Below are 14,465 nucleotides of genomic sequence, written 5' to 3'. Positions count from 1 at the left end.
CCTGGTTGCTGCTTATATTTTTATAATTATATATTCGAGCATGTATTATGGACTAAAAATTAGTTGGAATTCCCCATATCCTGCCAAGTAGAACACATGAACCATATCTGGAGACTTTTGAAAACAGATGGAAATGTCAGGAATTCAAAACTGTAATCCTTTTCTTTCGGAGATTAGCATGAGCAATCAATCAATCAATCAATCAACAAGCATATGATGACCCTGAGCAAATCTTGCAATATGCCTTTGCAATTCCATCTGTCCTTATTATAAAATAAAGATGATTTGAAGGCACCATGAATGCAGATTCCTTATGTCAAAACTCTGAAATATAGGAACTGTGGATAATTACTCATTAAGCAATTATATATAGCATTCTGTTTCCTTTTGTTGCTGACTTAAAATATCAGGAGCCTTGAACTCCATAAATAATACAAAAATCCTACATGACACATCACTTGTATGAAATGAATCTAAATGCCCTATACATTTGAGATTACTTTTTTTAATAATCATAGTCAATTTACTTTTTTGTAAAACAAAATTCCCATTGAAGTATTTTGGAAGTGCCTAACAATATAAATGATTGTGATCCTAGACCTTTAGAAGTTTCCGGGTAGCAGAAGAGACAGTTTTGATGGTCAAACATCTAAAAGGAAAACTAAAAGAATAATAGCACATAATTGCCAAAATGACATGCTTGCTATTTTGGCAAAATATTTTTTCTAATCTGTACTTGTGGCTTAATTGTTGTGGGAAATTCCCAATTTAGACAGTTTTTGAGATATGCCTAAGGGACATGGGTTAAGTGCAAACTCATGATCATATGGACTTGAATCTACATCTTTTTAATTCCAAGACTGGCCCTTTTTCCATGTCTTGCTATCCTTCTAAGGAGCATAAACATAATACAAAGCATTTTCCTTATAAGAATGTGAAATAGATAATGCATATATATTTTATAAATAATATCCTCATTTTACAGATAAAGAAATTGAGGCTCAAACATAAGTGGCCTGAGGTCAGCTAGGTAGTAAAAATCAAAGGTGGTATCCAAGTAGGTTTTCCATGTCCAATTCTGCTTCCATTATACCACACATACACATGCATGTCTGTCATCCTGCATCATAAGAAATTAAGAGATAATTCCACAGCAATAGCAAGGACAGTTCTAGTTTTTTAATCAATCTATCAATATGTAAATATTTGCCTTTAAAAAAAGATTTTAAAAAAGTATTTGTAACTAAAAGTGAATTTCTGTTCTTCTCAGACTCTTTTTAGCTGTTGCTTCCTTCCATACCTGAGAAGAAGGGTGGATCGAGCTATTGCTTCATGTTATTGTCACTTTATTCTCATTTCTTTCTGTTTTTTTTTATTTCTTAGATGTCATAATAATTTATGGCTTTATCTTTTGACAGCATTTTGACATGCCCCATGACCTTGTTGCCTCAGAAGATGGGACAGTGTATGTGGGAGATGCTCATGCAAACACTGTATGGAAGTTCACCACTACTGAAAGTAGGTTTTCTTCAGATGTGTTGTATAGGTTTGCTTTTCATGGTGTAAGCTGCTCAAATAAGAAAGTGTGTCTCTGGAGAAATCCTTTTACTAAACTCCAGCACAGCTATGCAATTCAATTCTGTGTTTTAGATAATTAGAAAAAGCAACTTTTTCCCTGGCACAGTTATACATCTATTTCCTCAGCAATTTTACAGGAAATCTCAGACCCTGAAGCAATGCCTAATGCGCTGAAAACCAAGTCAAATCCATCTTTGTTTCAGAGGGAGGAGATTGCTTCGGCTGAGGAATGTGCCTTGTATGCTTTTTTTTATTTCAACATTGTTTCCCCAGTTGCTCTTCAATTATCAGGAGCAACTGAGCTTCCTGGAAACTCCAATTTGTATCAGGAACAGCAGAATCTCAAAGAGGAAACACCTTTGCTCTTTTATTTTCCTCCAAATACAAGTCTGCAAAATTTATATGTAATGTCAGAGTACACCTAGGACAAAGGTTTTGTTTTATTCAGTTATATTCTATTAGTCCTGAGATTTCCTATTCTGTCACTTGCATTTTGCTTTCATTTCCTTTATATATGTTGTAACAAGCTTTTTGGTAGCAAGAATGGAGGTTCCCTAGTTCAAGTTTATGGAATACTGGTTGATGACAACTGTCTGACTAGAATTTGCCAAAGTCAGAAGATTCTGCTAGAGATCTTATACATGTATGTATGTATACATAATGTGTATGTGTGTACACACAAACACACACACACATACATAACATTGGATTAGGAATAAGGATAAGGCATGGATCTACCTAAAACATCAGGAGCAGGGACTGGCAATTATAGATAATAGTTCATAATTTAATCAATCTTTAAGCTTTTTAAAGTGTATTCCTCACAGTGACCTTCTGAATTAGTTTGTACAAATATTATCTCCATTTTGCTGAGGAAGAAACTAAGACTTGGAGAATTTAAAGGTTCCATAACTCGTAATCAGAAGAGGGAATTTAAACTAAGCTGTCTTGTCTCTAAGTCCAGTGCTTTCTATATTAGCAAACTATTTCTGAAAAGGGATTTATCCTTCTGGAACTGTATGATCAGTCCAAGCCACTTACCAACTCGAGCTGGAATAGGTTATGACAGAGAGACCTGCAAACTCAATAAAGATAAGGAACATTAGCCATAGCAAAAGAATTGTCATCAAATCAAAAAGAAATCCATAAAATGTAAGCAGATGACAAAATGGTTTCTTAAGTCAAAAAATTGGTAGAAATTTTAGAATCTTCCCAAATTATTTTTCCATTTTCCATTTTCCAACTCAGATAGAGTTGAGTGCAGATAAGTATACATTCTATGTGTCGCCACCATTACATCATTTGGCATCCAGCTTATCTTAGTCACTCAAATCAGCTGAATCATTGATGAGAAAAGCTCCCAGATATGGGGAGTCAGTTTATACTGGTCAAAGACTCTGTCAAAGAGCCAGCCTTGATTAGCCAGGAGAGGCTTATCAGTAGCTCTTTGGTCATTTATTATTTGGCCACATCGATCTGTAATACAGATGAAGGTGCAAAATGGCCATCAGTTCTTTATAGCTCTCTTCTACTTGTGCAATAATGGCAGTGGGGCGGAAGAAGAAGGGGCAGAATCTACTAAGTCTTGGGACCCCCAAAATCCAATTTTGCCAATTCCACTTAGACCATCTTAAAAACTAGTAACCAGAAATTGTGTGACTATAGAATTGAGTTTAGACACTATAAATTTGAAAATGGGACTACTTGATAAATCAGTCCTGTATTCTGGGGATAAGCTTAATAAAGATAAATAGCATCTAAATGACATCATCTTAACTTTATAATATATATTATACTTATATAATCTGTAGTTTATACTTGAATACTTTGTAAAGGTAATAATGAATTCATTTAGCAAAATATTTCCTAAAATGAAATTATCACCAAAATTGCTGCCTTCAAATGCCCTATTTGTGTTTTTCATGTTACAGAAATGGAACATCGATCAGTTAAAAAGGCTGGCATCGAAGTACATGAAATCAAAGGTTGGTCAGATTCCTATTAGTACTGAGCAACCAAGCCAATTTATGATGGGTCCTTTTGTGGTTCACAATTGCACCTGCAAAAAAAATATCAGGATAAAAATTGCAACTGATCTGGTAATTTGTCCATGAGGTATATTGTTTTTTGAACCTTTAAACTCACACTCACCTGTTGCCGCTACTTTTTTCTGATAAATGAACTGTAATAATGAGCTCAAATGCCCTGACCTTAAGCAATAGAAAGTGTCAGAGGATGTAAAAGATCTATATTGAGCAAGCCAGATCCATTTAGAGAGCCAAAGGTCAGTCACTCCCTTTTTGGAAGTCCATGAACTTTTTCAGACAAGAAGAAAGAGCCATTTAAGGAATATAAACAGCAGTTTGTTAATGGGCTCTAGCAGTATATGTTAGTATTTAATGCATTATTGCTGCAGCCTAATTGCCAAAAGAAATTAAAGCAACTCCATAAGCACTTCTCTTACTATCAAGAGTTATATAACCACAGGGAAGCAGTAAGCTCATTTTGAATCAGAATTAAATGATTTACTATCTTTCCAAGGATCTGACCATATTTACATCTGTGCTACTGATTTTAAACTCTGAGATATGATTAGAACAGTTAAGAATTCTCATTAATCTCATTTCAGCAGCACACCAACTGAGCTAATAGCTGCTTTAAAATGATTCTCCTGGAATTTTAAATTTGCACTTTAGATTTACATGTTTTCGTTTCTCGTGACAGAAAGTTGGACAAAAATAAAAAAATGTAAGGACAAAGAGGGAGCTAAGGGACTTGAAATAAATAGATATGAAAATTTAGCTAGCTCATAGTTGAAAGGGATAAAATAACACAATAAAATAAAATAACTGTTTAAAAATTGTAAGTGTATTATCCAGCTTAAATTTTCACACAAGGCAAGCATATCATTCTACTGTATTTGAGAGAAAACTATTTTTCCTATATTCTAATGAGATCACATGTAGAATTGTTAATATATTTGGGAAACAAAGAATATGAGGTAGATGACTAGTCATTTAAGATGCATTAACCACAGTCACCAGCCCCCTGAAGAGTCAACGCCACTTCAGTTAAAATAGTGACATAAAGGTAAGGGTTTTAAAAAGAGAGAAAGAGAAGCCTAAAAGGCAAACCAAAGAAAGCAATTCTATAACAATTATAAGCAGAGCTTCAGAGAACAAAACTGCCTGGGCCACAAGGACTACTAGATTAGATAGAAGAAATAAAGCAAGACTTAAAAAAGAAGTGAGAGTTTGAAAGGGAAAAAAGTGAAGAAGAATAAGTAGCTTAGAAAGAAAGGGAAAAACAATAACCACATGATAGATTCCATGAAAATTAGAATGGACAAACAGAATTCAGTGACTAGAACATAAAGTGAAATACCTGAACAAAGTCAAACGATTGACAAAATAGAAGAAAATGTAAGATGTGCATATTTTTAAATAACTTAGAAAACAGTTCAAAGAGAGATAATTTAAGAATCTTCACTTAACCTGAAAACCATGACTTAAGCAAACAAAAAAAATTACTTCATATTGTCAGAGAATTATAACTAGAAATCTACTGGGTTTCTTGCCTAGATTAGAATCAGAGGACAATTAAAGTAAAAATTCACATCTCACTTCCTTGGAGGGGAAAAAAAAAACGGAGATTGAAAACTTCCAGGAATCTCATCATCAAAATCTTGCAAGTGGCTATTTTTTTAAGATGTAAATGTATCTGAGCAACTAGAAGGGTGTGTAAACAGTGATGAAATGCTTATATTTTAACAGAAGAAGAAGAGACCAATGCCTCTAAAAAACCCTTAATTCTTTAAAGATCAGTGAGGAAGCTAAAGAAGACAAATACAAAGTCTGGATGTTGTTTTGTTCTGTTTGTTGGTTTTAAGAGAAAGAAAAAGGAAGAAAAGAAGGAATAAGTGAGAAAAGAAATAAGGACCAATGGGGGAAATTTACTATCCTGTATAAATGGAATACATGAAACAAAAAGAATACAAAGGCCTAAAGAAAGTAGCAAAGGAAATGGCCATATGATGACTCTCTCTTATCTGAAGTAGGTAAAATAAGATTAAATATATACAGAGAAACACAAATGAATTAGACTGACCAAGGACACAGGTCAAAACTGGTAAAGGGGAGGGAAGCAAAACAAGGTGAAGAATAGAAGAGAACAGAGCCATGGTGGGGAATAGTAAAAGGCAAAATGAAATTCAAACTCAGAGGGTTGATCACAAAGACTTGATTTAAAAGGGTCAAAAGGCAATAACAACAATCAGAATCTGGGTTTACTAAAAAGGAACCAAAGATTAGGAATATACCACCTGACCTGCATATCATATATTAATGTATAACCTTTCTTTTTATCAATCTCCTTCTTTGTAAACCAAGGGCTGAAAAGGAAAGATGAAAAAGTATAACAGGGAGGGAAATGCACAATTAACATTCTTTTTTTTTTTTTAAACCCTTGTACTTCGGTGTATTGTCTCATAGGTGGAAGATTGGTAAGGGTGGGCAATGGGGGTCAAGTGACTTGCCCAGGGTCACACAGCTAGGAAGTGGCTGAGGCCGGGTTTGAACCTAGGACCTCCCATCTCTAGGCCTGACTCTCACTCCACTGAGCTACCCAGCTGCCCCTCACAATTAACATTCTAAGTTAAGTGTCTAAGACAAGCGAACATTCTAAGAGATACTTCTATTTGCCTCTGCAAATTAATGGACATCTTTTTATATGATTCTTGCCTGGAGAGATGAGCTTACTTTTAAGATTTTTTAGCATGATAAGTCTTTCTGAGGCCCTTTTCAGTTTATTTGCTGGAGTTCATATGGGAAAGTGATGGGATAAACACACCCATAAAACAGAAGTGGGTAGTGAAATGAATTAGAAGGCAGAGTCCAACAGTATGTTGTTTACAGGAAGCACACTAGAACTCTAAAGTTTCCCACAGAGTTAAAATGAGGAGCTGAAGCAGAATTTATTTTGCTTCGCATAAATTCAAAAAAGCTAAGGCAATAATCATGATTTCAGACAATGAGCACAGTAAAGGTAGTTATTTTTTATTATAAAGAGATTTTATTTTACCAATTATGTATAATAAAAAATTTCCACATAAGGATCCAATTCGTCTTCCTCCCTAGTTTTCCTCCCCACTCCTGGAGCAGGTAAGCAATTCAACCTAGATTATACCTGCGTTATCATGCAAAACATAGTTCCACATTCACCATTTTTAAGGGAGTAATCATAAAAAACAAAAACCCAAATAAACTGAAGTGAAATACATGCTCTGATTTGTACTCTGACTCCCACAGTTCTTTCTCTAGAGGTGGATAGCATTCTTTGTCGTAAGTCCCTTAGAATTGTCCTGGATCATTGTATTGTTGAGAGTAACTACGTCTATCACAGTTGATCATTCCTAATATTGCTGTTATTATGTACAGTGTTCTCCTGGTCCTACTTATTTCACTCTATTCATATAGATCTTTCTGGCTTTTTCTGAAATCATCCTGTTCATCATCTCTTACAGCACAATAGTATTCTATCACCATCATATACCACATTTTGTTCAGCCATTGCCCAATTGATAGATATTCCTTTAATTTCCAATTCTTTGCCACCACAAAAAGAGCAACTATAAATAATTTTGTACTCACAGGTCCTTTCCCTCCTTTTTTAAATCTCTTTGGGATATGGACCTGTTAGTGGCATCACTCGATCAAAGGGTATACATTGTTTATAGCCTTTTGGGCATATTTCCAAATTATCCTCCAGAATGATTGGATCAGTTCATAACTCTACAAACAATATATTAGTGTCCCAATTTTGCCACATCCCTTCCAACATTTATCACTTTCCTTTACTATCATATTGGCCGATCTAATGGGTGTGAGGAGGTACCTCAGAGTTGTTTTAATTTGCACTTCTCTAATCAAGAGGGACTTAGAACAAAAAAATAGCTATTTGATTAGAAAGGTTTTATTTAATTAAAAAATAAACAGGGAAATTATTAGACTCAAAGACAACAAATAAAATGACATGACATGTAGATTCCAGAAAATAAAAAAGAATAGATCAACGAATTGGACATGCAGATAAAAGCTAGAAAAGACAACTAAGAATATCTCCAATTAAACCCAAAACTGAAAATTCAGAAAATCAAGAAAGAGATCAACAAGGCTGGAAGTAATCTAGGTCTATGATTTGGTGAAAGAAAAGTAGCAATAGGTCAAAGGGGTGAGTCAAGCAGAGAACAATTTAAATGGCTCACTATCCTGAATTGAAGTTGAAGAGTGGAATGGTCTGAAAAAGCCCTGAGGAATTTGGGTATTGGAGTTTTCTCTTAAAAAAACCTATAACTAACAAAAATGGTAAAATGTGTAGAAAAGGAAGCAAAAGAAACTATAAGGGCATTAATGAGTGGTAGATGAGAAGATAAACTCACAGTCTCTAGAGAGATGATGCAAAGGGAGCTAGAAAGAGTTAGGTCTGTTCTTTCACCTGATTTATTGGTGGAAGAGGACTGGGCAATGATAGGCTGCAAGGTAGAGATACTCTTCCAGGATAATTGATGGAAAGAGGCTATCTTAATGACAAATGATAAAAAAAATAAAAGTTAAATCACATAATTTTATCAGCTACATAAAATGTGTTGCCAAAAATACTATACACTTTCATGCTAAAACAAAACCAAAACAAGACTAGAAACCAAAGGGAAAAAATGTATATTTCCTTAATATAGTAAATAGCATCTATCTAAAACCAAGAGCTAGCATCATTTGGAATAAAAAAAAAACAGTAACCTTTCAAGTAAGAACAGATGTAAAGGAAGTATGTCCATTGTCACCACTGTTATTTGATGCAGTTTTAGAAATACTAACTATATCAAAGAAAAAAAGCAATTGAGGGAATAAACATAAAAAAGAACCAAAATGATCTCTCTGTGGAGATGATAAGATTGCTTAAAGAACTTGAGATATTTATCTTAAAATTAATAAATAATAAATTCAGTAAACTTAAAAATACAAAATAAGCTCATATAAAGATCAATCTTTCTAGACATTACTAACAAAACCCAGCAGATAGTATAAAATAGCTACACAAAATGATAGCATTTCACAAGTGAATGAGTTTGAAAAAATAAAATTTGTCATTTCCATGTGGTCAGACTTCATTTTCCTAAGTAGGGCATAGTGTGTAAATATACTGTACCCAAAAAGAATTTTTTAATTTTTTTAAGTAGTTCATTTGGTGATATATGTGTTTGTATGTATATATTCCAAGCACTCATGTTTCATAAAGTATTAATTGATAGTATATTTCAACAGCTTCCAGTAATATGTACAAAATGATGTTTAAGGCACCATTCTTGTCAAGGCTTATCAAGGCTTCAAGTGATGCCTGGCACCCCTGGGTACATTTTTATGACAAGAATAGCAAGGCAGATTAGCCTTGTTGTGAATGACTTGCAAGGACAAGTGGGTTGGAAATGTTAGGACAAGCATGACTTTGTGTGTGTGCATTTGACAGGTGGAAAGGAGCTAGACTCCTTTTCTAAGTATATCAATTTTCTTGTCTGCCTTTCAAGAGTTTACCATGATACTGGTTCAGCTTCTACTTAATAAAATGCTATTTACTTACAGATATCTATAGATGTAGTAAAGAAAGCTAATTATTATTTTTAAATCACTTTTGTTCAATAATAAATATGGTTGGAATAGCTAAGTGGGTCAATGGATTAAGAGGCAAATCTAGAGATAGAAGGTTCTGAGTTCAAATATGACCTCAGACACTTTCTGTGTTAACCCCTATTGCCCGGTCCTTAAACCCTCTTTTGCCTTAGAACCAATACACAGTATTGGCTCAAAGATGAAAGGTTATAATAAATATGTTCCCCTTATTCCCATGATATGACAAAATGTTGTAGGTCAAGTAGGCTTCCTTGTTTTCAGGGAAATCCTTCCTTCTATTCTGGTTCTCAAGCTTTTTTATCTCTTCTTTATCAGGAGAGCTTCAGGTAACCCATCAAACTTTTTTACCTATAATTTCAATGACACTTTATGTCTAGATCATATCAAGAGAATTCCCAGATAGCACATAAAATCTTTTGTCTTCAAATTTCATGATACTTTTATATTTATATCATATCCCCAGAGACTATCGATTGTCCTCCTTTAGGCATCAAAGAAGATCTTGAATTCTAGGAAGGTAGGAGGGAGGAAGGGTTCAGGTCATGCAAGGGTGTTAATCACTGCATTTCTACTGCTCACTGACTTCAAACAGTTATCTCTTCAGTGCTTTAGGAATAATTTAGGAAATTCTGCCCCCAGAGAAATGAAAGAAAAAAAGCCTCCAAAAACCCATAAGACTATATCTATATTAAATGTAAACATAAAATATTCCTTCTGATTTTTAAGCTATTAAGCCAACTTCTAAATCATAGTAGAGGCAAAGATATTTTTCAACTGCATCTTAAAGGAAGATAGTATATAACTCACCCTGTATTAGTGCAAGATTCAGAATACCACTGTCAAATACAGCTTTCATGAAAAATGTATAGTTATCAAGTTAATTATTAACAATTTTGACAGTGACATTGGTCTGCCTTAAAGATTTTAATGTAAGTTTTCATATTCCTTTCTTATTTATACATAAATTAAATTATATGTATTTGTATACATATATATCCCATGCAAGATTATAAGTTCCATGAATATAAACTACCATGCCTTATATATTTTTGTAGTTTTCCCAAACCCTAACACTATATCTTGAACAAAATGTTTCATAAAATTGAGTGAATGAAGAAGGAATGAATTGCAAGCAAACAATATGAGACTATTGCCTAGACCTCATTTTACTTCTAGTGCTTTCTATGACTCTTTGCTTTATTCTATCAAACTGTATTGTAGGGATCTGTCCACAACAATAGAGTTATCATCAAGACATTTGCTAAATCCTTTCCTGTATATATACTGTGGCAAGCACTACAGAAAGTTAAGTTAAAAAGACACAAACAACCCCTGAACAGTTTATAATCTGTCGGATACAATTTATTTAGGCAGATATAGAAAAAATATGCCAATACCTCAGTGTACCTAAGAATTGTGCATAAATTAAATAATTATATTCTGTTCATATAAGACAGATCCATCCATGTATCTGGTGGTGAAAAAATACTACAGAAAAAGAAGAAAAGAGAAAATGAGTTTGATGGTAAAAATTTAAAAAAGTCTCAGTGATTATTACTGAAATCATAATTATTTTTATTACTATCTTGTTACTTTGAAAGAAATTCAAAGTAGTAAAATTTACAAGTTCTCTTTTAATGAACAGTAATTGATTTGGGGGGACCTGAAATATGTGGGTTAGGTCAATATTGTGAACTCTTCTTCCTTTGAAGAAACAGAGACAGTTGTTGAAACCAAAGTGGAAAACAAACCCCAATCACCTGAGCTGCTGAAGATGCAGGAGAAACAGAAATTGATCAAAGAGACAGGCTCTGGAGTTTCCTTTGTTCTTATTACAACCCTTCTCGTTATTCCAATTGTTGTCCTGCTGGCTATTGCTGTCTTTATTTGGTGGAAGAAAACAAGGGCCTATGGAGGCAAGTAAAATTGAACAACTTTAATTTGGAAGCATCGTTTTGAAAAGTGTATTTCATATGATTTCCTCTTAGGAGATAAAAGTCTAACCTTTTCCCTCCCTCATCATCCTCTTTTTTTTTTCTCTCTTTAACATGGTTGCATCTTCTCTAAATATTACATATGGTTTCTCCATCATTATGAAACTACTTCTTTAGCCTCCAAAATTGAAGTCTTAAAGTCAAATTTTAAGTTTTTAACTTTATCTTTAAGTATAATGATTATACTTGTAAAATTTTCTCTTAAATTAGGGGCTTGTGAACTCATTTTTCTTAAAATATTTATATAACTCATTTCCTTTAATATTTAATTTCTTTTATAATCCTGTGTATATTTATGCTTTTAACATTTTTATTTAGAAAAAGGGTCAATAGTCTTCCTAAGCTGCCAGAAGAGCCCATGACTTAAAAAATAGTAAGAACCCTTGTACAAGTAAGACTTCTTGAGGTCTACAATTAAGCAGAAACACAACAAAGCAGAAAAGTGGGTCAGATTTGAAACTTCTGAAGAATCCACAGAGGGCCTATTACTACATTTCCAAATAATGACTCCATCTTGTAGTTGAGAAAATGAATCTTTCTGCTGAATCATTCTGGCCCTCTGGTTGCTATGTCATTATTTATCTCATATTTGTGGTATTTGCTTTTTGTTTTCTTCAGGGCTTTGAAGATGCATTTTTATATTAAATGAATCTCTCATAGAAAGTGGTTAAAGGTCTCCATGAGAAGAGATAGTTACAAAGGAAATAAGGAAGATTTGGGTATAAAAACAAGATATACTCTAGAGTCCCATTTTGCCTTAATATGCATTCTTAGCCCCACATTCCTTACTTATTAACCTTTGGTAATGTGAGAATATCTCCCAAACTTTCATGGACTTTACTTTCTTTTAATTCCTTGATGCACAAAAAAAGTATTTATATGCATAGGGTAGCAGCTGTTTTCTAAAGTAAAAAGTAATCTAACCTTAAGGCAAAAAAATAGGACCTCACAGTTAAAGTCCATAACTTTAGCAGCCTAAGTTTCCCAATTTTTCACAAACAACCACTGCATCATAAAATCTGGCATGTACTCTTGATTTTTTAACTTTAAATTACATTAAAGAAGACCTTTTTAACTTTTTTTTTCTGGTTATCATTCTTGAGACCCGGATTATGGTGCTAAAAGTTGCATTTAGGAGGTAAAGATGGTGGTTGGGGCTCATTTTGAAATGTGCTGTCTCGTTCCAGCTGATTCTGAACACAAACTTGAGACAAGTTCAGGAAGAATACTAGGAAGACTAAGAGGTATGTCTGTGACCTTTTAGAATCCATTTCCTTCAGATGTATTCAGGCAAAGTCAACAAAAAACCCACATCTCTGAAAGAGCAAGCAAATATTTCATATCCTCTCTTTGAAAATTAAACTTCCCCAGGAGCGAGGGTTACATTTCCCCAGTGGAAAAATTCAGAAAGCCAAAAAGGGTGTGGGGAAGAATTGAAGCAGCTCTTTTCTCCTTCTGCACATTGCTATTCTAAATTATTTAATGCTCTTCACCTGCCTTTCATCTGGCTGCTATTTGTGTTCTGTAAATTTTCTATCATTCCTGTAACATGTTAGTAATTGTCATAGTGGCTCTGACTTTGTTATAGTCATGGAGAATGCACAAGTGCCTTAGTAACAGCAATTCTGTGCAGCCTTGGAAATAGCAGGAATCTGGACCATCTCTCTGAAGTGGCCCTCTGCTAACAGTCTGGGGAGTTTTGTTTTGACTATATGATTATGTGTACAAATTAGATTATGTGTACAATGTAACTTTTACAAACCTTAAGATGCTAAATAAATGTTAGTTATTGTTTATGTTAAATTAAAAATAAACAACAGCACTCTTTTTCTGTCAAATGAGTTATTTCCACTATGTTTATCTTACATCTTCCTCATCCTCATCTTATAATGTCAGTTGCAGTGAAATATACATAAAAGCAGCCAAATATGAGAAAATTAGTAAAAATCCCTAGAAACTCCATTTCAATTACATGTCAATACTTTCTTTTTTCAGGAAAAGGGAGTGGCGGTCTAAACCTTGGGAACTTTTTTGCCAATCGCAAAGGTTACAGTCGAAAAGGGTTCGATCGACTTAGCACCGAAGGGAGTGACCAAGAAAAAGATGATGAAGGCTCTGACTCAGAAGAAGAATACTCAGCACCTCCGCCCCGACCAGCTTCAGTCTCTTCCTTAAACTAAGCCTTGGATTTCTTTGTTGTACCATTTTACCAAGAACACCAGATTCCTTTCTCTTTCGCACGTTTAAATTTTTGTGTATTTAATTGTAAACTGCACTAGTCTGTGTGGGACTGTACACTTTTGGTTTCTTCCTTTGGATTTAGTTTGCTTTTTTTTTTTCAAGTGGAGGAGTGTCCTGAAAGTTCATAATAGTGCCATTACCCTTGTGTAATCATCTACAAAAGAGAAAGAGAGCAGAGCTCTTTTTCCATCACAATACTATTTTAAAGGATATAGTGTTTGCTCAGTTACAGTTTGGAACTTTTCTCCTTGTGTAAATGATCCCATTATCTGCTTTCACACAATATTTTCCCAATAGCTCTTCCATTGCCAATTTCTTTCTTTGGTGCCTTTCCTATCCAGCTCCCAACCTACAGCAGTACCGAAAAACTACATGCTACAAGAAGATAAAGCTGCTAAATCGCCTTCTATTTTTTTAAAATCACTAACATTATATTGCAATGAGGGGGAAAAATAGTCTCTATTTAAAAAAAGAGTTTGGTTTTGTTTTTAATTTTCTTCTGTTGGTGTGTTTCTGGGATGTCTTATTTTTAGATGGTTACACTGTTAGAACGCTATTTTCAGAATCTGAATGTAATTTGTGTAATAAAGTGTTCTCAGAGCATTAGCTGTCAGTGTACTTTGCAATTTTTGGATATTTTTAGGGTTTTGTATACAACTTTTGTAATGACTACACAGATCACAAGTATGGTGAAATTTTATCAATAACTTCTACAAGCAAAAAAAGTGCTATTTTGTGTAAAAATTAGAAACTATTTTGTTATGTAGTAAGTAATATAAGAAAAACAAGATCAAGAGTTTGCATACATGTATAAGAATTAAGCTCTCTTTAAATATTTAAGGAGGAATTTTGCCTGTATATCAACCTGCAGGGTATATATACTTTAATAAAACATGATCATAGCTAAGAGGAAACCTGTGTCTCCAATTGCATATGCAAATGAAGATAGTCAATCAGTGTAGATATACTC

General features: G+C 33.9%; 1 protein-coding gene across 1 annotated transcript in view; it reads left to right on the top strand.

Moving 5' to 3' along the window:
- PAM (peptidylglycine alpha-amidating monooxygenase) overlaps nt 1-14,101 on the top strand; it is a 364,941-nt gene extending 350,840 nt beyond the window's left edge. The window contains exons 22-26 of the mRNA XM_044662577.1: nt 1,419-1,518; nt 3,510-3,563; nt 10,973-11,176; nt 12,442-12,498; nt 13,250-14,101. Coding sequence (XP_044518512.1) covers nt 1,419-1,518; nt 3,510-3,563; nt 10,973-11,176; nt 12,442-12,498; nt 13,250-13,434 — 600 coding nt within the window. The 3' untranslated portion in view covers nt 13,435-14,101. The remainder of the gene's footprint in view (nt 1-1,418; nt 1,519-3,509; nt 3,564-10,972; nt 11,177-12,441; nt 12,499-13,249) is intronic.
- Nucleotides 14,102-14,465: the final 364 nt, after the last annotated feature.

Source organism: Gracilinanus agilis, chromosome 1, assembly GCF_016433145.1.
Source record: "Gracilinanus agilis isolate LMUSP501 chromosome 1, AgileGrace, whole genome shotgun sequence".
In the NCBI taxonomy this organism is placed as follows: domain Eukaryota; kingdom Metazoa; phylum Chordata; class Mammalia; order Didelphimorphia; family Didelphidae; genus Gracilinanus; species Gracilinanus agilis.
This window is presented reverse-complemented; position numbering and strand designations above follow the sequence as displayed.